General features: G+C 41.8%; 1 protein-coding gene across 3 annotated transcripts in view; it reads right to left on the reverse strand.

The window, feature by feature from the left end:
- The window catches only part of CREB5 (cAMP responsive element binding protein 5), a 403227-nt gene that overhangs the window by 238858 nt on the left and 137065 nt on the right, over window positions 1-27304 (reverse strand). For all 3 annotated transcript variants that reach the window (XM_032304276.1, XM_032304274.1, XM_032304277.1), the window contains one exon: window positions 11115-11287. In XM_032304276.1, coding sequence (XP_032160167.1) covers window positions 11115-11287 — 173 coding nt within the window. The remainder of the gene's footprint in view (window positions 1-11114; window positions 11288-27304) is intronic.

Here is a 27304-nt window from a genome sequence, read left to right on the forward strand (position 1 = left end):
CTGTGACTATAAACTGGAATCTCCAGGTAAATTAAATCCTTCTTCTGTGAAGCCCCAAACCCATGGTTAGTAGCAAAGCCAATTTCCTGTGAAATATTCACCCTCCTCCTCACATGGAGGGAATCACCACCTGAGTTGATTCTCCCTCCCCTGCTCTCAGATTCAGCTGTCACCACCTTCCAGGGACATCAGCATTAGCACCTAAGTATCTCATCCCACATGCCAATGATGTCAAGGGGTCAGAGAAATAAAAAGTGGCTCCTTCTGAAAACGTAATCCATCAGCCAAATGGTCATTTTCTAGATAATGAGGAAATTGTTTCAATTTTCTGAAAACTAGGTAAAGGAACTAATGTGAATCCATGTGAGTTTTTTTTTTTTTTTCTTCAAATCTTATTATACTTGTCTGTCACTGGGGCTCTTATTTAAAAACAGTTCCAAGGTGCTGGTATAGTTCATTGTCATGTAAGGAGGAGATGATAGAGACATTCGGGGCATCATGAAAAACCATGCTATGAAGAATATACAGAACGCACCCAGAAAAATCCTTCAAGCATTTTGAATAAAATAACATACATGTCAAACGGCTTAAATTATGTTTCAATAAGGCAAAATATTATGAAATGAATGTACACACACACATACATCTCATTTAGATATAACTGGACATTAAAATTTCCCCCTCTCCTTTAACACTGTACAGTTTTGTTGGGATTATTTTTATTTTCTTAAAAGATTTTATCTTTAGGGGCACCTGGATGGCTCAGTCAGTTAGCATCTGCCTTCAGCTCAGGTCATGATCTCAGAGAGTCCTGGGATCAAGCCCCATACCAGGCTCCCTGCTCAGTGGGAAATCTGCTTCTCCCTCTCCCTCTGTGATCTCTTTTGCTCTCACACTCTCTCAAATAAAAAACCAAAAATCTTTAAAAAAAAAAAATTTTATCTTTAAGTAATCTCTACACCCAACATGTGGCTTGAGCCCACAACCCCGAAATCAAGAGTTGCATGCTCCCCCAACTGAGACAGCCGGGTAGCCCCATTCTTAATTCATTATTCCAATGTTTTTAAGAGGCTATAATTTGAAATATGCATCTATAAAGCTGCATTTTTTTAAGTTTTTTCATTAAAAATATACCTTGGCTCAGCAAAGGGTTATAGAAAGACGTTAGAGGTGGACTTTGGTTTCACTAAATTTATAGGTTCATCAGAATGGCTCCATTCAAACAATCTAAATGATACTGAAGTGGGAGCAGCCTCTACTTCTCTTTAATCTAACAACTTATACTTTATCTCTTCAGATATTTAGTTTAAGCAGGCCACTGGGAAAAGTGAGAAGAAATGTCATGCTACGTAGTGATCCCTGAGAGTCTGCCAAATGCTTGGCCCCCAACCCCTACAGATTCTGAGAACAAAACTATCCATTTAACATATGTTCAGTAGCTTGGTGACTTGATGATGGGTGTCTCTTGTTGCACTTGTCATTATGATTCTTGTGTCAAAAATGTTTCTGGGTTTTTTAGAATAGACTTGAGGTCAGCTGTGAAGTGCTGTGCATTTGGTTTGTGAATTACCATATCTGAACCAATATACGATAGGTCTCTGGTTATTGGGGAAGTCATTTCTGGCATTTCAAAGATGTTTGGGGGCCATCTGTTCTCTGCAAAGTTCTGCAACCCTGCAAAAGCAACCCAAGCACATGCCGGCATGTCTCTACCCCACACTCACAAGGGTCCTATCATTTTACAGACTTTACCACTCTATTCACCAGCCCAAATGCACTCTGCCAAAGGGGGTGAAACTATAAAACTCCAAATTCTTTTAAACGTGTCTGGTACCATTAAGAATGTTTATTACTCTACAGGAATTTCACATTAATATTTACCCAAAGCACAACATACAAGGCAAATGGATTACTAGATTGCCTACTAAATTTGAACATAACTATTTTATGGAGTTTCTTCTTCCACAACCCGTATCAGCCAAGCAGTGTTGGGGCAGAGTGTTAGTCATGATAAAGAAACAGATTTGTTCCTAAGAGATAGAAGAGGGCACTCAGCAAGCAATCTAGTTTCATTCTTTATTTTTATAAGATGGAAAAGTAGGGCCCAGAGAGGTCATGGGGTCTTTTCAAAGAACTTGTGAGTGGTAGTCAGACCCACTAGCCATGGCTTTCAGTCTCCAGCATTGGCTTCACCCTGTGCCTCACTAAAACAGAATTTAACTGAATGTAACTGAAATTCATATCAAGGATTTCCTTTATATCCAAAATCCAAGACCAAATTAAATGTTTGTTTATGTTTTATTCTCATCCCACCAAAGGCAAAAGGTCCATAGAATTTATGTAATCTTTAACTCAATCCTCATTAGAAAGGATATAAAAAATTATTGTAGAGAAAAATCTATTTGATTTAATATTATTGAAAAATACACATGAGAGAACTTATTGAATTAATCTTTTGAATCCCAAGATGTCCGATTACATAAATACATGGCATATGCAATGGGTACCATGGGCTATCTGCAAGTTCCTATAACAGTCCTCTTAACTCAGAAAATACTTGTTAATCAGTTCAGATGAGAGTTATTTACACTTTAGGCACAGTACTTAAGAATATGAAAACTACAAATGATCAGAAATATCTACTTGAGACACTGCCACATTAAGTGGACATGCTCAGTCTTCAAAAGAGCGAAGTGTCCTACCTGTTACAAAGGATCAGACCTTCTTTATCTGATTTATTTCTCCTAACACACATACCTTGCAGAGCACAGCAAAGACTAATCACTTCCCCATGTTAGTACCCCTTTTGGCATTCACCAAGGAATGATTACACATAGTCCTGGGACTCTCTTTAACTCCATCCCAGGTTCCGTGTAAACTGACAGCGATGAGCCAGCAAGGCATCCGTTTCTGGTCCCAAGAACAGGAAATACTGAGCCAATCCCCATTAGAAGCTAAGACAAGTACAGAGAGGTACAGTTAATTATTGGATTTTGTATTATGGGAAACATATATTCTCAACCCCCATTGTCTAGTTATTTGGCACCTTATCCAAGGATAACTAGGATATCTAGGAAAACATTAAATATTGATATAAGCTAAAGTCCTCTGTTTCAAGTCTTCCACAAAGTAAGCTCCAAAATGATGATAATGCTAGAAAAGAAGACAGTGAATTGCATTTTCCCACAGAGTTGTTCTAGGCGTCTTGCATCAGACTTGTTTTATATCTTTCACTATTATGCTGTTGTTCAGGTATTTTTCTTGTTCAATCTCCAACAACAAGATATACAGCAAAATGACAATAAAAGAACAATTTATTGGGAAGATTAGTGCAAAGGAGGAAATTACACATAGCCACACACGTAGCACTATGTCTCCAAAGAAACTGCCTTGCAAGTAGTTCTCAAAATTAAACTTGTTATAAAAATCACAACATTGTTTAGTGCGGAATAGGACTTCAAGAATTTTCTAGTGATACTGCCCCATTTTACAACTGAAGAAACCAAATCTTGGTGAAGTTAAATTCACTTAGACCCATGAACAGTGCAGTGTAGGTGCCTGGCTTCTGGTTTTGGCTCTTGCCATTCATTATCAGTATGACTTGGGGCAAGTCACATAATCTCTGAACCTCACCTTACTCTAATGTAAAATGGGTATATTCATTCCCATGGAAAAGAATTATAAAATTCTTGTTATTTACCCAGGAGTTGAGCCTGGAAATCAGATCTCTCTGGCTACGTATGTTGGGACCGCAGTCTGACTGTACTGGCCCCCTCCTCCCAAGCATTCCCAAGCCCTACTCTGTTCTCATTCACAGTGGGATGTGAACACATTTGTGAACACATAAGTAGAGCTCTTACCAAACTCAGCTCCTGGAAGAAAACAAACCAAAAGAGAAAATAAATTTAAGACAGAAAAGTAGCACTGCATGAGAAGTTTGGTGCTGGGACTGACTTCCCACCAGCTAGTTAAGCTTTTTGTATACAGATGAAGGAACTGAGGCCCACAGAGGTGGAGCACTAGGCCAAGGCTGAAAACCTATTAAATGACAGAGCCTGGACTATCCCAAACCTGTGACCTCTGAACTCATGGCCAATACTTTCCCAAGACTCTCCTCTGATCTGACATAGTTTAGTTCTGAGGAAGCTCTTGCTCTCCAGGTATGTCTTTTCAATATGCTGCAGAAAAGAAAAATTGTCCAGGTTTATGATAGACACAAACCAAATGATCCTGGGCTATTTGTTCTAAAAGCAGATTCTCATTGGTGCCTATCTGTTTCCAAAAATGGGGTGGGGGGAGATACACATGGAGAGACTTAAATGGAAGCTTCTGGAACTTTGTGAGCAGGGCTTCTGTTCATAAGATCTGGAAATGAAATCCTCCTCCAAGGGGAGGAAGTCACAGGCAAAGACACCTATCCACAGCAGGAATCAGAACAAGTCTGGAAGCCATACTTCATTGGGTCAAGGAATAGGGGTCTTCCTTCAGACAAAGAAGCCAAATGCAGAGCAAACAAATGGATGAAAAAAGAGCACTCTCTGTGGTGATTTTGGTTTTTCTTACAAAGGAGGGCATGTGGCCAGTTGGTTTCTCCCAGGAGAGACCAACTCTCTGCTCCATGTGCCCAAGACAGTCCCTGATCTCCCTTTCTTGGGGGCCAGGGACCACCTGCCTCTTTCTCCTGGAGGACTAAAGCAGCTACTGGAGACTCAAGGTGTCTCCCTCTGCCCTTGACCATGCGGCAGGTGTGTGAAAGCACAGAAGCTCCTCACACTGGAACCAGACAGACTGAGCATTGGCCAATTCCTGTGGGTAAATGATTCTCCCAAATGGTCAGATAAGCTCATGTGTCTTCCACAGCACTGGGGTAGCTATGCATAGGAGTAGAGGGAAAGCACGTGCTTTGGAGTCCAACAGACCTACACTCAAAACTGTTCATTTCACTGGCTGAATTATACTCGACAAGTTACTTCTCTTCTTTGAGCAATAAAACTGGAGCAAAGAACATCTGCCTCCCTGGGCTCTTGGGCAATGATAGGAAACAAAATGCAATGCTAGGTCAGTGCCTGGCACGTAGCAGATGTTGGATAAATGGCAGCTTCTTTGTCTTCACGATCAGCCTGGTAACCAAGAGCTTTTCTAACAAAAAAGTTTGAGCCATTGAGGAGTGACCTCCAAGGTTCTATCCCAACAACACTAGCTGTTTATGGACTGTATGCTTGTGTACTCCCCAGATTCACAGGGTGAAACCTTACCACCCCCCATGTGATGGTATTAGGAGGTAGGGCCTTGGGAAGTAACTGGGTTTAGATGAGGTCTTGAGGGTGGAGTCCCCATAATGGGATCAATATTCTTATAAGAGGAAGAAATACCAGAGTTTACTAACTCTCCCCAACCCCAAAACCCCACCAAGCACAAAGAAGAAGTCAGGTGAGCACACAGCAAGATGGCAGTTGTCTGCCAACAGGAAATGGGTCCTCACCAAGAACCACACCTGCTGACCAAGGTCCCTGACCTTGTACTTTCAATCCTCCTGAACTGCAAGAAATGAATATCTGTTGTTCAAGCTACCAGGTTTGTGGTATTTAACCTTACCCCTCTAAAGTGGCTGAGATACCAGGCTTGCTGTGTTCCAGCTGAGGTGCTGTAGTACCAAGACACACAAAACTTGCCTGGAGAATCTGAGGCAGGAGCCAGATTCAGAGACAAGAGCAAGGATACTTTTCTACTTCTTGGAATACACAGCTCTGGCTCTGCCCCCTTCATCTGGCCACAATACCATGTGGTATTACAACTTCTGAATGTTAAGAAACCTTATATTTCCTCAAGTATCAGTACTTAATTTTTCGTTCCACACATAAAACTCTGTGAGTGGAAGGCTGCTGGCCCCCTTGTCAGAGGTAATTTCTCAAGGCTCTGCATGGGATTTAACGGGAGCCATATGGTTAAGTCTGTCAACCCTTTCAGAAAGCATCCCCCTGAAGGGCCCTCGTAAATGTTCTCGGGGCTGTGAAAGATCCAGCAACTTTCTAACAATAAAGCAATGTTCATAGCCATGATACTCAGCAAAACACAAAGCAGGAAGTAATGGCTTCTCTTCTGAATTCCTCAAGAGGGTCTTCAAGCTATCCTGGCAAAGGGCTATGGGCCAGTGACCTGGGACCTGCTGGTCTGCCTCCTCCGGCAGAAAGAAGACTGGCCTGGATGTCACTAACATCAGCCTGTGGTGGGCAGCGGTAGTCTTAATCATGCCCAGTTCAAGAAAACTCTTAATAGTGATTTCACACACCTACACATTTACAGAGCAAGCACATTCCTGAAGGATAAGCTGTCTTACTGAAGTCTTCCTTAAATGCTCTTTTCTGTGACAGCGTCATTTATGGACCTCCCATTCCCCACCCCCACCACCCCGAGCAACAATGACACAAAAATCTTCAGATCGATGACCATTCCCATCTCAAAGGACACCACCAACAGCAACAGCAACTCCAGCAACAAAGCCATGTGACTCCGGTAGAAAAGGTAGTACTGCTTTTGATGGCAACACATCTGAGATGTAACAAGCTTCTATTGCTATTGGTATTATTATTATTTTCCTTGGTAATGTCTGATGAGCTATGGCTGATATTCTGCATGATACATAGCGTCAGGGATTGCAAAGAGAAAAGAGAGAGAGGAGTGCAGAAAGGGTGAGAGGAGGCACAATTTATGATGAGTATTGACTCCTCTTTATTTTTACATAAAACAAGACTTCCTTCTATGGCATTTTATATAGATTTCTGGCTAAGTATTCGGTCGACACTGCCCGGCCACAAGCCCATGCAAATAGGATTTATGATGTCACACGAACATGGACACGTCTGTGCCAGGAATATAAGTGATATAAAATTGAGGAGGAATTTCATACATACATGGCTTCCTAGACGCATGCTGGTGACCGTATTTTCAAGTTTCCTGATACCTTAACTAGAATATTCCACAATGAGCCAGATAACTTCTGCCAAATATGGGCCTTGGTAGGAACACTTGTATATTTTGATGTTATGCACAGAACATTTCTATATTGTAAACTATTATGATCGAGTAATTTTCACCAATCACCTAGCAAGCTTGCTTATTTGCCCAGATCCCCAGAGAGAACAGAATCTGTAGAACATTTGGAATACAGAAAGAATCCAGGAAGAAAAGGCATGAGGTACTGTGGCAGTGTCTCCTACAACCGATCAGAATTCTGTACTCATGTCCATCCTCATGGATCTCCACGTTCTAGACTGTCTTGGTTGTTCTCTGGAAGAATTAGTGAGCCCGAATTACTTGCTTGCACTTACTCCATAAAGAGCAATAGGCTTCTTCAGGAAAGCTAGGATCTACTAAGATTAAGCCACCTTCTCAACTGCTTATTGACTCCTACAAAAACATCTCAGGCGGAGAGAGAGAGAGAGACAAAGAGAGAGTGAGAGACAGAGAAAGGGAATTTACATGACCACTACATGTCCATCTACCATTTTCCCCAGGTTCTGTTGACTTAATCCTGAATTAATGAGCCTGTTACATGATATCTAATAAAAATGACTGCAATAGAGATACTGCTTGGAATCTGCCACATATTTGGTCCAAGGCTGAATCGATTTCATCTATATTTAACACATGCTTGTTTTCTGTCTCACTTGTCTCCCCCACAGCCCATGGCTCAACTCTTTTTTTTTTTTTTTTCCCATCTGGAAAACTTATCTCCTAAAATGCTACCATCAATCAGCCAAAGACACTCTTCCCGACAGAGCGTCTGCCAGTCTGACTAAGCACAAGTAGTCTCTAGTTTGGGGATGCCTCCCACACTCTCTAGCACCATGTATTTTTCTAGCCTGCCTAACCACACGAGTGCGATTGGGGATATTTATACTTACCTCTAGTTTCTATTGGAATAACAGCATTACTTTGATGGAACGGGGCATAGGTATGTTGGAGGGGGCGGGGGGAGGATATGGGATGGCACGGAAGTTGCTTGTGCTGCTTATCTACCTTTACATTTCTTTCTTTGGATTTTTGCATTTCCACCCATTTTGTTCTACATTGGCTCAGTGCCTGCTCAAACAGTATGAAAATCAAATGCTTACAAAAATGCATGAATTCGGTCCCCAAAAACCTTCCCCAGACACCAGTGCTATTCCCATTTCCAAGCCTTTCCTTGTCCGCACCAATTCCCCATACATACAAGCCTCTAAAGCTTAAATACAGCAGAAAAGAAGGGTCAGAAAAGAAAGCAAAAGTAAGGTTGGCAGCAGAAGCCAAGCACCGGGAAAAGGGAAGGAAAAAGGGGGAGCAGGAGACAGGCGGCCCCCTCCCTCTCCCACAAAGTTCCAGTCGTGAACACACACCCACTGGCCACAGCAAAAAGCACTGTGCGTGGGCACAGGTGGGTCCCAGCCTCCCTGCCTGGATGCAGCTTAAGCGCTGAGCCTGAATGAAGACTTTCATTGCTGTTTGCTGTTTTTGTTGGCCAGTAGCCATGGCAAACATTTGCAGGTGGCTTGGCCAGATTTTGACACTTAAATATTTGAGGTTGTGATAAAAATCAGAATATTACTACAATATGGTTCTGTGCAGTCTCAAAAAAAAAAACAAAACAAAACTATCTGCAATTTCAAATGCTCATTTAAAGACACAGTCTCCAGAGGAAACTCATGTTTTAAAATAAGTACTCATTTCCTCTTTGCTGGGAGAAATAAAAGAGTCAACCATCCCCAAATGTTACCACCTAGAGTTTCATTCTGAATCCACTGGTGAGATGGGTTGGGTTGTTCCTTGCTGAGCCCCCATGGCCATCCGGGCAAGGTTTTGGACGGGTCACATGGGGAAAATGGAAATGACAGGATGTGTGGGTTGGAATCAACATGGTAAGCACGACAGGGAAGGATCTGAAGAAAAGAAACAGACTCCCTCAAGCTTGGCAATGACACAGAGTCCCCAAAGTGACAATTATCTCCTAGAACACACCAGGAGAGACACACAGCACCCCAGGATTGGGAGTAAATGAGAAGATGGAGTAGGTTGGGAGGTCCCATGTACCAGAGAAACACTCCCACCCATCCAGGCACAGTGACATAGCCTGGAAATGTCACCCAACGGTACAGCCCTGGGCCAGCTGGGTAAATTATTGACAGAGTCAACACCCATCTCAGAATTGAGTGCTAACCCTTAAAAGACTGTTTCACAAAACCCAGTCTTGTACTAACAATGGCTGAATACTAAGGGCCTCCAAGAGGGTAGTTGGGTTGGAGGTTGAGGGGGAGGCAGGAGAACTCCAGAGGGGAAGGAATGTTATAAAATTGCTAGTAAACTCCAACACATTTTATGTTTTTTTCCCCTTGAAAGAAAAATAAAATAATTATAATTAGCTGGCCTAACTGTGAATTGTCTGCCCAAAGGCAAGCCACTAGAGCGAAGGAGTCCCGGGACATTTAGATGCTGTCTTTAAAGAACCCACCCCACCCTCTTAGTACATTATAGGTTCTTGCTTTAGATGGTGGCAATATTTGCTCCCATAGTCATTTGAAAAGAAATATTTCACAGGGATACTAGCTCATTTAGTATTGGTTTCTTCCAACAAAGCTAAGCATTCGAATGGCCAGAGTAATATTCTGTTTCTTAAAAGGGAAACCAAATGTACCTATGACAGACTCACAAAACAGTCATTGCCCAGAGCTCTCATTTGTTAAGATGGGTCTTCACAAATCACAGCCCATCTGGGAAGCTGAGAAACGCTGAGAGAAAAAGTACCCCCTCTTCTAGGGCATTCTAAAAAGGAAGGAGCCAATGTCGTTCCTGGTGCTCGCTCTTGATCTGAAATTCTACAGGCATTAATAAAGGAGGGGAGGGGATAGCAGCTGCCTGGCTCATTGGTAAAGCATGCGACTATTGACTTTGGGGCTGTAAGTTCAAGCCCCATGTTGGGTGTAGAGATTACTTAAAAATAAAATCTTTAAAAAACAAAAACAAAGGGGGAAAGACACACTGGAAAATTGTGGGTCAGCTTTTAATGCTTTTTTTTTGTTTTAATCACCATATCCAATATTCAACTGAATATTCACACTAAATTCTGATGCACATACCAAGCACCACAAGTTCCCTTTCCTATTTTAAAGAGAGAATTCTGGGAATGTACCGCATGCAGTTCTCAGCTTCCAGCAATATAAATTTATCAGAGCTCTTTGGCTTAAGTTACTACCTTTTCTTCCTGAGAACCCGACTGCTCTTAAATCTTTTATTTCCTCTTCACTCTGCTCTTGTGAGGGTGGAAAGAAGACACACCACCACCATCATCCTGAAGATAAGGAAGCAGGCCAGAGATTCTGCATTTCCAAGAAGCTCACCGTTCATGCCCAGGCTGTGGGTCCTCAGACCACACTCTAAATAGCCAGGGGTTAGAGCTGTCACCTGAGACACAGTAGTGAAAATTCTTTGCATCTCATAATACAGAGTGTCTGGGATTCTGACAGGACCTTTCTGCCAATTTTGCTCAATACCGTACTCTTATCTTTTTTACATAAATGAGGGGGAAAGGGCTGGCTTTTTGTTTTGTTTTGTCTATTCCAGGAATGAACCTGGGCCAATACAGAGGAAGAGGAGAGCTAATAAAGAGGTATTAACAAGGAGAAGAAGCAAGGAAGAATCATCAAAGGAAGGAAGACTGGAAATACATGAAAGACCCAGGGGATGTGCTCAGCAGATCTTAGGAACCAAGGGATACACTCTTGGGGAGGGAAATGGACTCGTGAAACTTCCCTCTACCATCCTTAAGCATCTGGCCTGAAAACTATGTTCTCCTCTCCATAACATCCAAAGTGCTTTCCACAGTCATATATCTTGTCTGAAGAAGTGATGGCACAGAATGACTTGCTTTGGCCCCTAAAGTCCAGGACAAAACAGTCGCCAACCCATAGGGACTCCCCTCCCTTCTCCCATTAAAACATCATTCTACATGTCAGGTGATCTCACACCAACCAGGAACACCAACTTCTGTCTCATCCAGTGTGAGCACCAGAAACAAGGAGAAACTCCAAAACATTCTCTGAGCTCCAACCAGGCCCCAGAGACAGCCGAGGAAGTCTCCTTACCCGATCTGGCGGTTGGTAGAAGGTGCCTGTGTGATGACAGAGCTGGACTGGGGTGACGGCATGGCTTGCTGAATCACAACGCTGGTGTCATGGTTGGGCATCCGGGTGCTGCCAAGCTGGTGAGCTCCGGGCCCTGCCATGGCCCCACCAACTGTGTTATGCATCGAGATATTCTGCCCAGAGAAGACAGAAGAAAGGTCAGAAGAAGTCAATGTCTTATTGTGCTCTTAAGCTCTCAGAGGATGAAATTGAGAATCTGGTCATGTCAACTAAGTAAAGAGTTATGGCTTCTGGCAAGACATGAATCCATCCGTCTTGTTATAACTTACAACTATAAGCAGATGAAAAATAACTACCTACCCTAACAGTCAAGCATATAAGAAAATACCTTAAAGTTCACTAATCACTCTGTCGCCATCCTGATGTGAGGTTTATATCAGAGACATTTGGTGCATATCTTCCCTGACTTGGTGTGATATATACTGCATTTGAAAATGATTTCCATTCTAAGTGCACAATACTATGATTTACTGCAGAACTGCTCAGCAACCTGCTTTGAATGACACTCACACTGGGTTATTGTTTCTTTTGCAGTCCTAGGAGAGTGACCAATCAGCTATTTTTTTCCCCCAGGAAAGTACTACTTTCCCAAATCATAATCTGGGTACTCATGAAGCAGCCTCAGCTACCTGGAGAGTGAGGATGGATAACTACAACAGATGACTGGGTGTCTGGAATCCAATGCCAAGAGCAAAAGTTGCAACTTTCTACTGCATTTCCATAAAATCAATCTCGAATGATTTTAATGGAATAATGGAATACAGAACAATGACTGCTTGTTCATTCACTCGTTCACTGTCTTCCTCTAGAACGCATAATGTTTGTGTTCATAGCTCTCTCTCGTGGTGCTAGGAACACAGTAGGCACTCAGCAAACATACATCACACGAATAAACTAGTGAAGGCCTAAATGAGACATCTGAGTCACTTAAGGGAACTAACATCATGTGCTTATTTCTGATGACATAAATGAAGGTTTCTTTGTTTAAAATGCAAAAGTAAGGTAAAACATGCAAGGTCAAGCTGTCTTAAAAGACAGCTCTTCCTATTAAAAAAAAAGTCACTGGGACAAAAGAAGAGGATTCACATGGGGGTAGAGGAAGTCTCATCAACATGGCAGAGCTAAAAGGTAAGAAATTCAGAGCCTAAAAAAGAAAGGGAAAGTACAGGGTAAAGCCAAGCAAGTGGGCCTCTGTAAACAGCTAAGCACAGCTCCTCAGCTTAGAAGGGTAGTGAAATTCGAGAGGTCAGTTGGACAATGGGTTGAGGATGGCAGGAAAGAAATGGAGTGTCACTAGCAATTTACTAGAGGGAAAATATATATCTGTCTGCGCTTTGGGGTTAGCAAAGAAAAAAATAAATGTTACCCAGGAGAACTAGAAGTGGTTCTTTGAAGTTCTTCTGCAAAGAACAGGATTTCCTGCACTATGTGTTAAATGATGGTGATAACATATATGGTATTTGGGGTGGCTATGTCCATCACATTGCGCCTTTCCCAGATTTCTGATTTCTAAATCCTGACCACACAGTTTGTCAGGAGTCCAGATGGAAACTGGGCACCTGGCTTAGACTGTGAGCCGACTGTGTTATCGTGGGATCCCAGAGGCATGAACAGGCTTATATACACACACGTGGTCCAAAGGCTCCTCTTATACACTGGAAGGTTTTTCTGACGTGGGAAAATATTGGGGTTGGTCAAAGCAAGATGAAAGGAAATGGTGATTTGTGTTGGAGTGGCAGTGCAGGGATACGCTTAAGTTCTTTTTATAGGGTCTAGAGACTTGAACTAAAATAATAATGAAAATAAAGATAATTCTGTTACTTCTTTTGAAAGTGAGCCTTAACGTATTTCCCTGGGTCCTAATGAGGCCTTGATGAAGTCAACAGTTACAGATACTTATTTTTTCTCCATTGTTTGGATCCTCGGAGATATTCAACAATTTTTCATCTTGCTCACAGTCATCTACTTTGCTAAATCTCAGGCACAGAAGGACTTCAGACTTTCCTTTTAGAATTGTTTCTCTTGGGGCACTTGGATGGTTCAGTGGGTTAGGCCTCTGCCTTCAGCTTAGGTCATGATCCCAGGGTCCTGGGATCAAGCCCGGAGTCGGGCTGTCTACTCAGCAGGGAGCCTGCTTCCTCCTCTCTCTGCCTGCCTCTCTGCCTACTTGTGATCTCTGCCTGTCAAATAAATAAATAAATCTCTAGAATTAATTCTCTTGTGCTGTGCTATTAAGGATTATGTATGACTAGAGCTACATAATCTGAAATTTAAAATAATAATCTTTAAATTGTTTAAAAAAGGATATAAAATGTATGAACTCTCCTTGAGTTACCCTTGATACCTCTTTTCCATCACTTCCATAGGCAGACCCCAACTACTGCAAATTCAACCTACACAGCCTTCATCTCTTTCTATCTTTCTATCTTTCATTCTCTTTCCATTTTATGTTCTACCAATCTACACCCAACCAGCATCTAGACCCAACTAGACAGCGGTCTTCTAACTGGTCTGTCACTCACTATGGCTTCCCTTTCTCCTTTTGCCCATATACAGCCATGGTGATCTTTTTGAAATACAAAACTAATCACATCATACAATTCTCCTTACTCAACCACACTCCTCCACCCCCACCCTACAAGCTTCTTAGATGACTTTCATGGTTCAGAAGACATTGAGAGCACTCTTTGTGTGACCTACAAGGCCTATAAGGGACGATTCCTACCTCCCAGCTCATCTTATGCTATTCTCACTCTTGCTCTCTGCTCTTCACTCCAACTTTCTAGCATGTTCTTGCCCTCATACTGCTCACCTCCATTTCAGCACAGGGGCTTGGGGTATGCTATTTTCTGCTACCTGTGCCCTCCCCTGACTTGACCCTCAAATCTCAGATTAAGCATCACATGAGGAAGACTTCCTTGACCTCTATACTGGTGGGTACCCTCTCCTTTGCAGTACTTTTTATAAGTTCACAACTGTTTTGGTTTGATTAACATGTTTCTTCCTAGAGAACATAAGCACAATCTGAGAAGAGACTAAATCTGATTTTACTCCCCATTGCCTCTGTTGCCTAAATCAGTGCCTGGCATATAATAAGTGCTGAATAAATCCTGAGTGAGTAAATAAACTATAAAATGACATTCCTAAAATATTCGGTATGAGGAGGTCTTTTATTTTCTGGTCAACTTTTGAGAGTGCTAACTTTTGTCTGTTTACCTTGAGATCTCAAAGTAGGCTCATGGTAATAGAGTTTTGGATATTAAGGTGCTTGTTTGATTATGGGCTAGAGAAATAGAAGGGACCAGAGTTAAGATGAAACCCACAAACCTGGAATGTAGACTGGAAGTAAAGCCTTTGGGAAAATATTAAATGAGCCCTTGGAGAGAGATGCCAAGAAGTGAGCTCTGAGTCTTGAGCACTTTGACATAAAGGTTGGCAACAACTACTCCTTATCTCCAGCATGAACACCAGGAAAAACCGATCTGCGCTGTAGCACAAAGAAGTTGATTTGATTTCTTCAGGAGGCAAGCATGTTAAATGAAAGAAAGAACGACCTCTTTAATGAGAATCATTAAAAAGAATTTTAGAAACTATCCAGGACTATAACTCATATCCTCTTCCACCAAAATTTAAGACATCTCTTTGTCTCTGTGACCTCCACCTGAGATGGAAAAGGCTCATACAAGTTGTATTCTAATTCTTCAATAATCTCCTCTTTCTACCACACATGAAACCCACAAATTCTCCACACTCCTTCCCCCAGACCCAGAGAGTAATTTCAAAACGTTTTGGAAAAATAAACAATTAGGCAAGCATTATCATTTCACATTAAGAGAAGATTATTTTTTTTTCCTTTAAGCATTACATAGTAACTCAAACATGAAATTATTTTCTGAGTTCATATTTTCCCAATTATAGGTTCAAAACCTGTCTTCATTGATAAAAAGAATGGCATTTTACCTCTGGATAAATTAAATATCCAATTTCAAAAACACAACGAGTGACCACATCTTGCAGAGTTATTTTTGCTAGTATAGGTGCAGAGATTTGGAGCTAGCCAAACAGTGTCACCAAACCAGCGGATGGGGGTCAATATGCAGGGAAGGATCAGAAGTGTTCCTTGAAGCTCAGCCCCTGGCCTTCTCTTGTTCAACATTTTTATCAACAGCTTGGATGAAGATGTAAAAATCATGCTTGTCAGATCTACAGTTGACACAATGTTGGGAGGCACAGCTTATGTTCTGGGTAGTAGAGTCAGGTTTTTACTTGAGCCAAATTTGTGATCTAGCCTCCAAAAATGCTAACATAAATCTAGGTTGCTATAGGATAAGTGCAATGTCCAGATCAAGGGAAGTAATTATTCCACTGGAAAGCATGCTGAACTGACCACATTTGGCCACCACATTTTAAGGGGGAAATTGACAAATAGCAGGGAATGAAAGCAATGAAGGCATCCAAAATGCATCACCGGAAGAACCGTAGAAGAATCAGGGAATATTTAGTCTGAAGAAGAAAAGACTTAGAGGGTCATGCTAACTGCATTCAAATATTTGTGGGATTAGACATAGTCTATGCTGCTCCAGAGGGCATAATCTCAAAAAAATGGGATCATGATGATAAAAGCCGATGATGACTATAATTTGAGCTCTTATTTTGAAGCAACCACTATGGCAGATGCTTTATAAACTCAGCTCTAATCCTTGCAAAGACACTACAGGGTCAGCATATTTATTCTCAATTTAAGATGGTAAAGAGAGTAAAATTCCTCGCCATCACTAAAAATCTGCCATTCACCTCTAGCCACCCTCACTCCTTCTGGATTGATCCTTTAAAAATACAAATTTAATCTTTTGTCCAAAGACAAAACAAGCTGTCTTATAAAGCACTGAGCTTTCTGGCATCGGAGTTAAGCCAGTAGAGACTAGTGGCCATCTGTCAAGGATGTCACCAAGAGGATTTTTGCATCAAGGAGGGAAATGGTGCTACATGACCTCCAAGGTTTCTTCTATTGCTAAGATTCTCTCACTTACATGATCCATGGTTCATGCTTTGGCTCAGTGCTTCCAAACAATTAGTAATATGTGATAATGTTGGAAATACACTAGTTTAGGGGTTGGGAGGTCTGTCCTTGTTCTGGATCTCTACCCGTACTTGCAGTCATGGGACCTAGATAAATCATTCAACCTCCCCCAGCACTGTAGCCTCATCCCTAAAAGCAGGGGCTGGACTACCTTGTTTCCATGATTGTTTCCAGCTCGGATACTCCACAAGTCTCTCTCTATGTTACATTTTATGAGACCTTAAATACCCAAACAGACTTTTTAGACTCTGATTCATGGGCCTACAGACATTGATTTCTCTCCATAACCATAAGCTTTTGCAGAAATGAACCTTCTGAAAATTATAGCTTTATGCCAGACCCAAGGGATCATGATTCAAGAAACGGATCCAATACAAAGTAAAATTTCTCAAACTTCAAAGATGAAAACTCCACAAACTATTTTCACCTAAATTGTTCGCTTTTTGGTTCCAATTTCTCTGCATGTTTGTTTGACTTCTCACTCCCTTCATATCCTGCAATATTCCTTGCTCTCCATTCACTCTTTTTTTGAGACATAAAGGGTGTGAATGGGATGAGAACTGGGGGCATAATGAGCCTTGATTGCATACTCCGTGAGCTTGAGGTAGAGTGGTAATTGTCTTTCTACATGCATGGGCTTGGAATACAATATGCAAAAAAACAACCCAATGTATATGAATATACGTTCTTATAAATACCTATATAATTTCAGGGTGTGGTAATGAGGGATGAAGGGCAGTGGACCACAAATGGAAGTAAAAGTTGGAGCATACAAGGAAAAGGTTGTTGATTCCCATAAGGTCCCAAAATGTTATCTTCAAATCTATAGTCTGTCCAACTGCCAAGCTGTGGAGACTTTATGGGTTTCTCTATAAAGAGCCAGGGTCATCCCGACACGCGTTTACAAGTCGAGTTGTGCAATCCTGGAATTGTCTGCATCTTAATGATGCTCGGGCAGTTATGAAGACTTTCAGAACTTCCCAGATGTAAACATCCATGAATTGCATCCAAAAGATGTCTGAGACATTCACAGGATAACAAAAGTTCTAACCTTCCAAAAGAAAATAAGCTTTCTAGAGGTCTAGGAAGGATTTACTCCTCCTTCCACATGCTCTTGGGAGCTAGAATACCAGTGTGAGTATTTTGAATTCTACTAAGAGAGTAGGCTGCTCCATGACAGAGGAGACAGTGAAGTATTAGAGGGAACATGGTGGGGCTGGAGAGGAGATCAGGGACCATGCCAGTGGCCTCTCTCTCCATAACATTCTCCTTAGTGTAGCTGTACAGTAAAAGAGGAACCACGTAAGACAAGAAACCATCTCAGACAAACTTTGCAAGAGGGGAAGGGAGAGGAGAGCACAGAGCATTGTGAAAACACCAGCTGTGACATGTACATTTAAATTCTGCTTTTTCAGAGTTTGCTACTTATGCCAGAAGAATTCTAAAGGGAACCATAGTACACACGAAACCATGAGCACCAGAATAGGACTCAAGCTCAGATCAGCTCCCTATCCTCTGGAGCATATAAAGTTCTCTGAGCCATGCCTTCCTCATCTTTAAAATAGAGATTATCCTTTAATGGACAGGGATGTAGGGAGTCTTGTATGAGATGACACAGGCCCCAGCACAAGGCCAACTGCATACATGTACTTTTTCTCCTTTTACTATAGTGTATAGTTCTAAATGTGAAGCTCAGAGAGTAGCGTTCATTTTGGGTGGCTACTTCCCATGCCTGATTTTAACAGAAGTATTACTAATAATAGCTAGTGCTCATACAGCATTGCCATTTGTCAGAAAACTCATTTAATCCTTATCAGTCTAGGAGGTGGATAGGATGATTAATCCTCATTTTACAGATGAGGAAACTGAAGCACAGAGAGGTTAAGTAACTTGCTCAAAGTTATACCACTATGAAGTGGAAGAGCTCAGATCCAGGCCATCTGGTTTCAGAGTCCAGGCTCTTACCTACTAAGCCATACTGCCTCTACAGTCTTACTGTAAAAATACTTTCTAGTAGAAAATGACATGGCAAAAAATAAACTGTATCTAATATCTTTTCTAAGGACATTAAAAGAAGTTTTTAATGCTGCTTTGTGATCCTGAGAATTACAGTCATACCACTAACTTGGGTCAATGTCATCACCACCATCTTCATACCTACAAAAGCCTGGGACTATACCATTACTTCACTTCAAAGTTATTGATTAGTGATCATCTTAAGGTCATGTTGCCTGCATAGGTCTTTCTAGATTAGGTTACACCAAACAGGGCAGATTAAGATTAGGGAAGAAAGCTGTAACTCAAAAACTGTTGAATGATACTTGTATCAAACTATCAAAACAACCAACTCTCACTCACTCATTCTTTGATTTTAGTTCACCTTGGTCAACAGTTCCCAGAGTTAAGAAATAGGCTGAGAGATGGGGCGCCTGGGTGGCTCAGTGGGTTAAAGCCTCTGCCTTCGGCTCAGGTCATGATCCCAGGGTCCTGGGATCGAGCCCCACATCGGGCTCTGCTCAGCAGGAAGCCTGCTTCCTCCTCTCTCTGCCTGCTTGTGATCTCTCTCTGTCAAATAAATAAATAAAATCTTAAAAAAAAAAAAAGAAAAGAAAAGAAATAGGCTGAGAGAGAGATAATCTCTCCAAAGTTTGAATCAAGTTCAACTTCCAAGGCAACTTCCTTTACAGTGGGTAGAAAGGCAGCTTGCACACTGATGTGACCCTCAGTGGCCTTTACCTACTCACCCGTTTTCAGGAAGTAAGCAGCCCCGCCTCCGAGTGGGGTTCTAGACTCAAGTCTGCAGGATACAGAGCAGTATCAGTCTGACTGGACTGTGTTCTCCTCCTCCAACCCAGACCTCTGTCATCCTCTCTAATACTGGGTTTAGACAACAGAGCCCTGAACCATCCCTGTAAGAATTTTATAGCTATTCATTTAATATCGTAGTAAAATGCTCAAGACAATAAATGTCTTCTCAGGTGCCACCCTGGACTGTGAGAAAGAGTTTTTGGGTGTCTCTCAAAGATCCTGCTCCTTCCTGTTCTGATTCTTGGTGCCATGGACTGTCGGTGTCTCTCCTCTCACCTCCCACTTTATTGTCTTGGTTAATCCTGCTAAATATAATCATATGGGTTAAAAGGAAGGAAATGATGCCACTTCATTCAGGTTACTAGAATTATAGTTGAGCACATCCCTGTGGTTGATGCATCTACAGATATCTTGGAAATCAGAAACTACTCCCACTGAAAATATTGTACTCAGAGCTCACTGGTAAAATTCCTCATTTCTCAAGAGTTCTTCAAGAAAGCTGCAGCACCAGCCTACTTAAACACTTTTGCTGGCCATATCTCTGATGTAGGACTCGAGCTTTTCACAATCTAATTTCAATCAATCTTTCCCATCTTCTCCCCTCTCACTCACACACACAGACCTCAATGCTTCTTGACTATTCCACACCATTTCATGTTTCTTTTTTACCTTTGAACATAATATTTCCTCCTTGCAGTCAATCCAAGATCCAGTGCTGATGTCCCCTCCTCTGTGCAGCCTTCTCCCACTCCTTCTGACCCCATTAGCTGTTTCCTATTTCGTGCTCCCATAATGCTCTTTACACACCACCATTAAAGCACCTGACTTATCTCCACAACAGTTTCCTCCAGCAAAGATTACACCAAGTTCATCTGAGGACAACCAGTGTCTTCTCCTTAACGTTCACCTTGTAGATACACAATAAAATCAATTATTCAGTGAATAAAGGAAAGCTGTGTGCTTTTGAGCAAATTTATTGTTTCCCTTTGCTTCAGTTTTCTCATTTCTTAAACAGGAATAACTGTAACTTGTAAGATTTTTATAAATATTAAGTTAGGTAATACACATGCAGAACTTAGTACAATGTTGGACACATTAAATGTCCAATAAATGTTAGTAGCCATTACTATAATTATCATTACCATTATGATCACAACCAATGCCAACACCACCTCTATACCAGGTAGACTCAAGTAATAATTCCTTTGTCCTCCACTGTATCCCATAAATACCTCTTTCAAAGTTCTGATTACACATTGGTATGTTTACCTATTTTTAAGGTCAGTCTTCCCCTTCTAGCTGTAAAGACTTTGACAACAGGAATTGGATCTGGTTTCACATAGCTGTCCCTTGGGCCTAATAAAATATCTGTCACATAGAGTCTTACCGAATGAACATGTAGGGAGTGTAACTAGGGCTGTGGAAAGAAGAAAAAAAAAGTAAGAACTCTCCCAGAAGGCCTACAGTTTAGAGGGAATATGGAAATTTAGGGACAGAGGGGTATGAAAAACAAATGAATCTGAAAACTACCTTAACTTACACAAGCAATAGAGACAAAGAAAGACAATGTCATCTAGAGTTGATAAAGTCATGGCCTAAAGGGTGCAGGGCTAGTCAATGGGTCTGCGTTTTCCTGTGAGCGCCACCATTAAGCACATGATCTTGCTCAGCTTCTTAGTCTCTTGATTATGCCTTCATAATGACCCCCGCATCTGTCTTTTTTTTTGCTATCCCATGAGCTCCAGATGATCACCTCCCTTCCTGATCACACTAATAGCTCCTACTGTCCTCCTGGCTTCCACCCTTCTGGTCCTTCCCAGACCACTCCAGACCTCATGATCCAATAAACTGATATGAATCAGCACTTTCCCAAATGCCATACCTTAGCTCTAAAACCTCCCAGAGCTCCCCATTGATTACAATGCCAAAGCCCACTCTTAGCCTTGCCTTCAAAGACCCTATATATCCAGCCTCATCCCTCAGCCCTGTCCCCTGTATCAACCCTCACTCTAGCCACATTTCTCTACTCACTACACAACTCAAGAGTTCAAAGTCTCCCCTTCACACCTTTACAGGGACAGTCTCCAGGCCCAGAATTTGCTCTCTGCATAGCTAAATCCCATCCTCCAAGCAAAAAGAAAAAAAAATTGGTTGATAGTGTTTTTATCAAGTACAAATGAGAATAATATGCCCCTGCTTCCTTTGAACTATAAAGTAAAGATACAGTAATGATTTGAAAAGAGCTTTAACAACATATAGATTATCCTACCTCTTCTGATCTCTCTTCTGACATCCCCTCATTCTTGGAAAGATTGCTTTCTTCTCTTCATTTCAGGTTCACCTTAAACATCGCCTTCACAATGTCACCTCCCCAACTAAAGAATCCTCCCTGTTATTTTCTACCTCAGCACCCTAACCCTTTCCTTTATAGCCTGTCAGAAGGTGCAATGTTTATCATGGTTATTTCCAATGATATACATATATATTTTTACCATTATCGATCCTAGTTACATATGATAAATTCCTGGAAGGAAGGGAAAGTGTCTGTCTCACTTTCTCTTCTATCATTAGTGCCCAGCTCAGTGCCAACAATGAACTAGACAACCAATGACTGAGTGGAGAAATGAATCATGATTTCTGAGGTGCTGGTACAGGAATAAAGAGCAAGCAATTTACAACTCCCTCTTGTTGGACACATGGTCATCCTAAGCATTGAGATAGAAAGAGATAACTTTGGCTGATTTGAATCCTCATAAGTCCTATCAACAGAGGCCAGAAACAGCACAGCAGTCTCCTCAAATTGCCTTGTGTTTGGTCAATTCAAATCACTGGGTGAAGTGAGGCAAGACAAGCCTGCCTAAGTTACTGGAAAATAAACAGGAAAAACCAAAGTGAAGTGATGACCAACAAGGAAGGAACTGGGGTCCCAAGACAGGGATGGGCAAAGGACGTGACTGGCACCCATGGCATTACCAGGCTCACACTTCTGCATGGCACAGGGAAAAAAAGCTTCAGGAAGCTTTTCTTCCTGAAGCTTTTCTTCCCTGGTATAGCCACGCAAGAGGCAAATGGACCATTTCTTCCCTGGTATAGCAAGGCAAGAGGCAAATGGCCCATTCTAGAATTGCTAAACACATCTATCTTCCTTTCTTCCCAGAAAATGTAAAATTACCAGAAGTAAGAGTGCATCAAAAACTCACCACAAGGATGCTGAGGGTCTGTTTCCTCAGCATTTCAAAGAGAACCAAATACTTACTTAATGACCAGAAATAAAAATGTAGCACTCTTTCAAAGCTGCTAATGATATATTGCAGATCTACGAAGAGATTTTGTCTTTCCCTCCCCTAAGCCCTGCTTCCTCAGCTCTTCTCTCCAAGCCAAATGAGCTGGAAGGTAGGGCTGGCCGATGAGATGAATTTGCTTGAAAACTCCCCTGCCTGGAGCATTGGTTGGATATCTGCATTCCTGAATATTTGGCAACAGCATGCTCTTCACATAAAATAGAAATGTGATCTTCAGTGGGAAGGAAAATGTGCTACAAGATAGACTTCCTCCTCTGAAACAATAGAGAATAAGAGTGCTTGCCCTTCCTTTTCGCTTCTGGTGGAACCCGTCAGGTGGCTTGTCATGAATGGCCTTGCTTTGTAAATTGTTCGGTACTCACAAACAGAAGTTATTGCTATGCTGTGCTAATGATCGATATTAATTAAGCAGCATACTTCTACCCTGGGAAGTGGATGTTTTATTGGAAGACAAGTTCACTTCAATCGCCATTGCTTCCAAGCAAACTGAATCATAGCTACCGGTGTTTGTTGGAGACTAAAAACCAAATTACATAATGCAACACAGGATATCAGTGAGAGATTTAGTCTGTCTTATTTGATGAAATCCTAACAGAAAGAGATAACATTTTTATTCTGACTATACCAAACTAAACAGCACTTCTGGGTAGCATAGGGGCACTGGACACCGCTGGATACAACAGTCCTCAAAGAAGCCTCTGGAAAGAATGATTTTTTTTTTTTAAGATTTTATTTATTTATTTGACAGAGAGAGATCACAAGTAGATAGAGAGGCAGGCAGAGAGAGAGAGAGAGAAGCAGACTCCCTGCTGAGCAGAGAGCCCGACGCGGGACTCCATCCCAGGACCCTGAGATCATGACCTGAGCCGAAGGCAGCGGCCTAACCCACTGAGCCACCCAGGCGTCCCAAGAATGATTTTTAAAATAAGAATTCCTACCAGTAATTTGGGTTCTCTGGATCCTTACGGATCCAGAAAATACAATGGGCATCAATGAGATGGTTTCTATGCTTACAAGGCATACAAGGTATATCCCCAAACCTACATGATACCACCTACTACCAATCTGATCTCACTTTCTACCAGTCCCTCCTTATTCGTTCTGTTCTAGACATGTGCTGACCTCCCTAATGTTCTGCTAACATCCAGTAGCCTTGGTACTCACTGCGCCCCCACAAGAGGAAGGTTTCTTCTCATTATCCTCACAGTTCCTTCTGTCATCTCTTCCAAATGGTTGCTCAAATGTTACCTCCCAATGAGCCTTACATCTAAGGCTGGGCACTCTAAAATTACAACTGTGCTTGCCTGAATCCATATTTCCCTTACTTAGTTCATCCTTTCCCATTTATGACATCCATTCCTTCCTCACTCACTCCAATGCAAAAGCACCAAACCACTTCTGATCCCTATGCTTAAAAAAATATGCAAAAAAAAGAAAAAACACAGAAAATCCAATGACTCCACCAGCAGAAATCCCTTTTATTTCTTTCTCCCTGGGATGTCACGTTTTGCGAATACTTCTTTAAGTCTTGAATTTGTTTGCCCATACCAGTCTTTTGAAACTTTCACATTCCTTAGTTTCTAAAATCTCATTTCACTCTATTGCACCATCAGACACTACTATCTCACAGCATTGATAAAATTCTAGTCAAACAGAAAGAAAGTAATGCTTTTGTTAGTCTGGCAGACTTGCTACAGACCCATGTACAATTTCAATGAGAGAGTATGACTACTGTATCACTCCAGATGCCAGCAGGAAACAGCACACTCAAATTGCATAACTTGGGCGTGATTAATAAAGGAACTATTTGTAAAGGTGCGGGCAGAGTTCAGGGAAGCCACAAGCCATTGTGCAGTAGTACCCTGGGGCCAATTTCAGTAGGGAACTGTTAGTGTCCCTACACATACAGAAGTGAGAGAGGGGAGGGGCTACCAGAACTCAAGGGGGAGAGAAAGAGAGAGAGAGAGAAGTTAGCAGGACACCAGGGAGAGCTGTGGGGACAGGGCACCTGGCAGGACCTGTGACCCTTGGTCAAAGAAGACAACTAACAGAAGCAGCTGGGAGAACAGACACCAGGCTCCGTTTTCTCCCTCTCTGGAACCTGTGATGGTAGTTCTATGCTTACTGGCCCTAATCTAACAGGACAACACAGGTTAAAGGTCAGCCTTTCATATAAATGTAGTGATGCAAAGGGGCACATGTAACCGAATGTTTATAGCAGCAATGTCCACAATAGCCAAACTATGGAAAGAACCTAGATGTCCATGAACAGATGAATGGATAAAGAAGATGTGATATATATATATACAATGGAATACTATGCAGCCATCAAAAAAAAACATGAAATCTTGCCATTTGCAATGATGTGGACGGAGCTAGAGGGTATTATGCTAAGTGAAATAAGTCAATCAGAGAAAGATGATTATCATATGATCTACCTGATATGACGAATTTGAGAAGCAGAGTGGGGCACTGTGGGGGGAAGGGAGGGAAAAATGAAACAAGATGAAACCAGAGAGGGAGATGAACCATAAGAGACTCTTAATCTCAGAAAACAAACTGAGGGTTGCTAGGGGACAGGGGAGGGAGGGGGTGGCTGGGTGATGGACACCGGGGAGGGTATGTGCTATGGTGAACGCTGTGAATTGTGTAAGCCTGATGATTCACAGACCTGTACTCCTAAAACAAGTAATACATTATATGTTAATTTTGAAAAATTAAAAAATAAATAAATAGATGTCATCACTTGGAGAAAAAAAAAAGTCAGCCTTTCAGGGCAGAGAGCAAAGTGGAAAAGGGGAAGAATGGGCCTGGATAGAAAATATGTAGTACAAGTATATTGTGATTAAACTTGCATTATTTTATTTCATAAGCAATGTACTTGCATTAGAGAAAATTTAGGAGGAAAAAAACAAAACAAGCGGGAAGGAACAAAATCACCCATCATCCCAACATGCAGAAAAAAACTAACATTTTACTCTCTCCAGATATTTTCTCTATACATATGCATATACACACATATACATGCACACATTATAGTACATAGACACACATTATGATTTGCAAGAGAGCCAGAAGATCAGAAACCCCAGTGGGACATAGTGACCAGTCTGCACTTCACCTACCATGACTAAAAAAAAAATGTGATCGGTATGTTTATTTCCTTTCTCTCTAATTTAAACCATCTAAGGACAGGACTGTTACTAACTGAACTTGCTCTGCATTTATCTGTGTGCTTAACAAATCATGATGAGACTGATAAAAACAATATAAGGCAGAGCGATGCCTGTCCCACAGTGTGGCCAAGTAACCCAGCCCCACCCCACAAGGATGAGCCGGGGCAAGCACAGCTCCTCTGAACCCAGTTACACACCCTCAAAACAACGTCTCACTTTTAGGACACAGCTTCCAATTCATCTACATTCCTCCTGGTGCAACAATCAAGCTTGGAATAAGAACAGCTTTCTATGTGGGAGTCCCAGAGGGAAGAATTTGACACCTGGTGTCTCTGTACCATAGAGCCGTGACGGTGCTGAGCTCAATGCTCCACCGAAAGATGGCAGGAAAGTGAGAGAATGTAGAAGGTGCATTTTTCTATGCTAGACTGTCAGGATTTATGGGCTGGCTTGCTGAATAGAAGCATTACGGCCAATGAAACGTCTACCTAGATAAACTCCCCCAGTAACTTTTCAACTCTCGTATCAGAATGCCAAGTCTACAGGTCCTTGGTCTTTGGTAACTTGAAAATCCTATATTTTTCCATCTTGGCTTCCTCTTGTGCCATGGCTCTACTGACAATCTCAAGAAGGAACAAGTCACTGATTATTTGACAGACTAAGAAATAATATTTCTAAATCTGAAGTAAAGATAAGATGGGATCTTAGGGGAGTCAGGGACCCAGATAAGAACCACACCTATACTGTTGGATCTTTCAGTAAGTGGGTCCTTGGACAAAAGGCTTCGTGGCTCTCCCTATGTGCTGATACTCACATCCATAAGCTGATAATATATATGTGTGTATTCATTTATTTTTGCTCCACAGATAAGTCTCTGTTTTTTAAATATCTGAATGTTGTCTGGTTACTTTTGAAGAAGTCCAGCGGCAGGCCTATGTCAAGGTTAAAACACACCTCTTTTCCCTTCCATTTAGTGGGGTTAAAATTATCAAGACCTCTTCTTATGGGATGTCCAAACGACTGAGCCACCCAGGCGCCCCAAGGAAAAGATTTTTTTAAGGAAACATCTGAGTACCTGCCTTTAGAACTTTAAATGTGAAAGATGCTATAGGGAGCCTTTGATCCCAACTCCCTGACTTGACAGAAAAGAAAATGGAGGCCAGGGGAGAGTAGCCCACATCTAAGTGGAGGCTAAAACAGGACAAGAGTCTTGATCTCTTGACTCCTCATTCAGTGCTGTTTTGACCATAACAAATGATTTTAGAGTTTTATTTCTATGAAATGGAGGGAGTGACTTTGCGTTTAAATCAGACCTCAATATGTTGGACTAATAAGGTAATTATTTCAACTTGGGGATGCAAAAAGCTGGCAGGCACCCCAAAGAGGCAAGAGTTAGGGTCAACTCCAGAGATGCCCATCAACTCCTCACAATGACCATTAAGCGTTTAGAGTGAAGGGAAAGAGATTCTCTTTGACGATGGACATACTGGCCCCCAGGCCCCTCCAGTCTCCCTGCAGCCACTCGGAATCCCTGACAGCAGAAATTCTGAGGACCCTCTTACTTGCACTGGAGGAACAGGTTGAATCTCCCCAAAACACAGCACAGTTATGAGTCTCAGCCAGTGGCTCCTCGTATTTTCTCAACAAAAACAAAAACCAGCAAAGAGCTCCTCTTGTCCTGACAATTCTTCCTCACACTTAAAAGTGCCCAGCACAATTAAGACCATTTATTCTGTGCACACTTGGATAACACTCTGATAAAAA

The sequence above is a fragment of the Mustela erminea genome, chromosome 11 (genome assembly GCF_009829155.1).
Source record: "Mustela erminea isolate mMusErm1 chromosome 11, mMusErm1.Pri, whole genome shotgun sequence".
In the NCBI taxonomy this organism is placed as follows: Eukaryota; Metazoa; Chordata; class Mammalia; order Carnivora; family Mustelidae; genus Mustela; species Mustela erminea.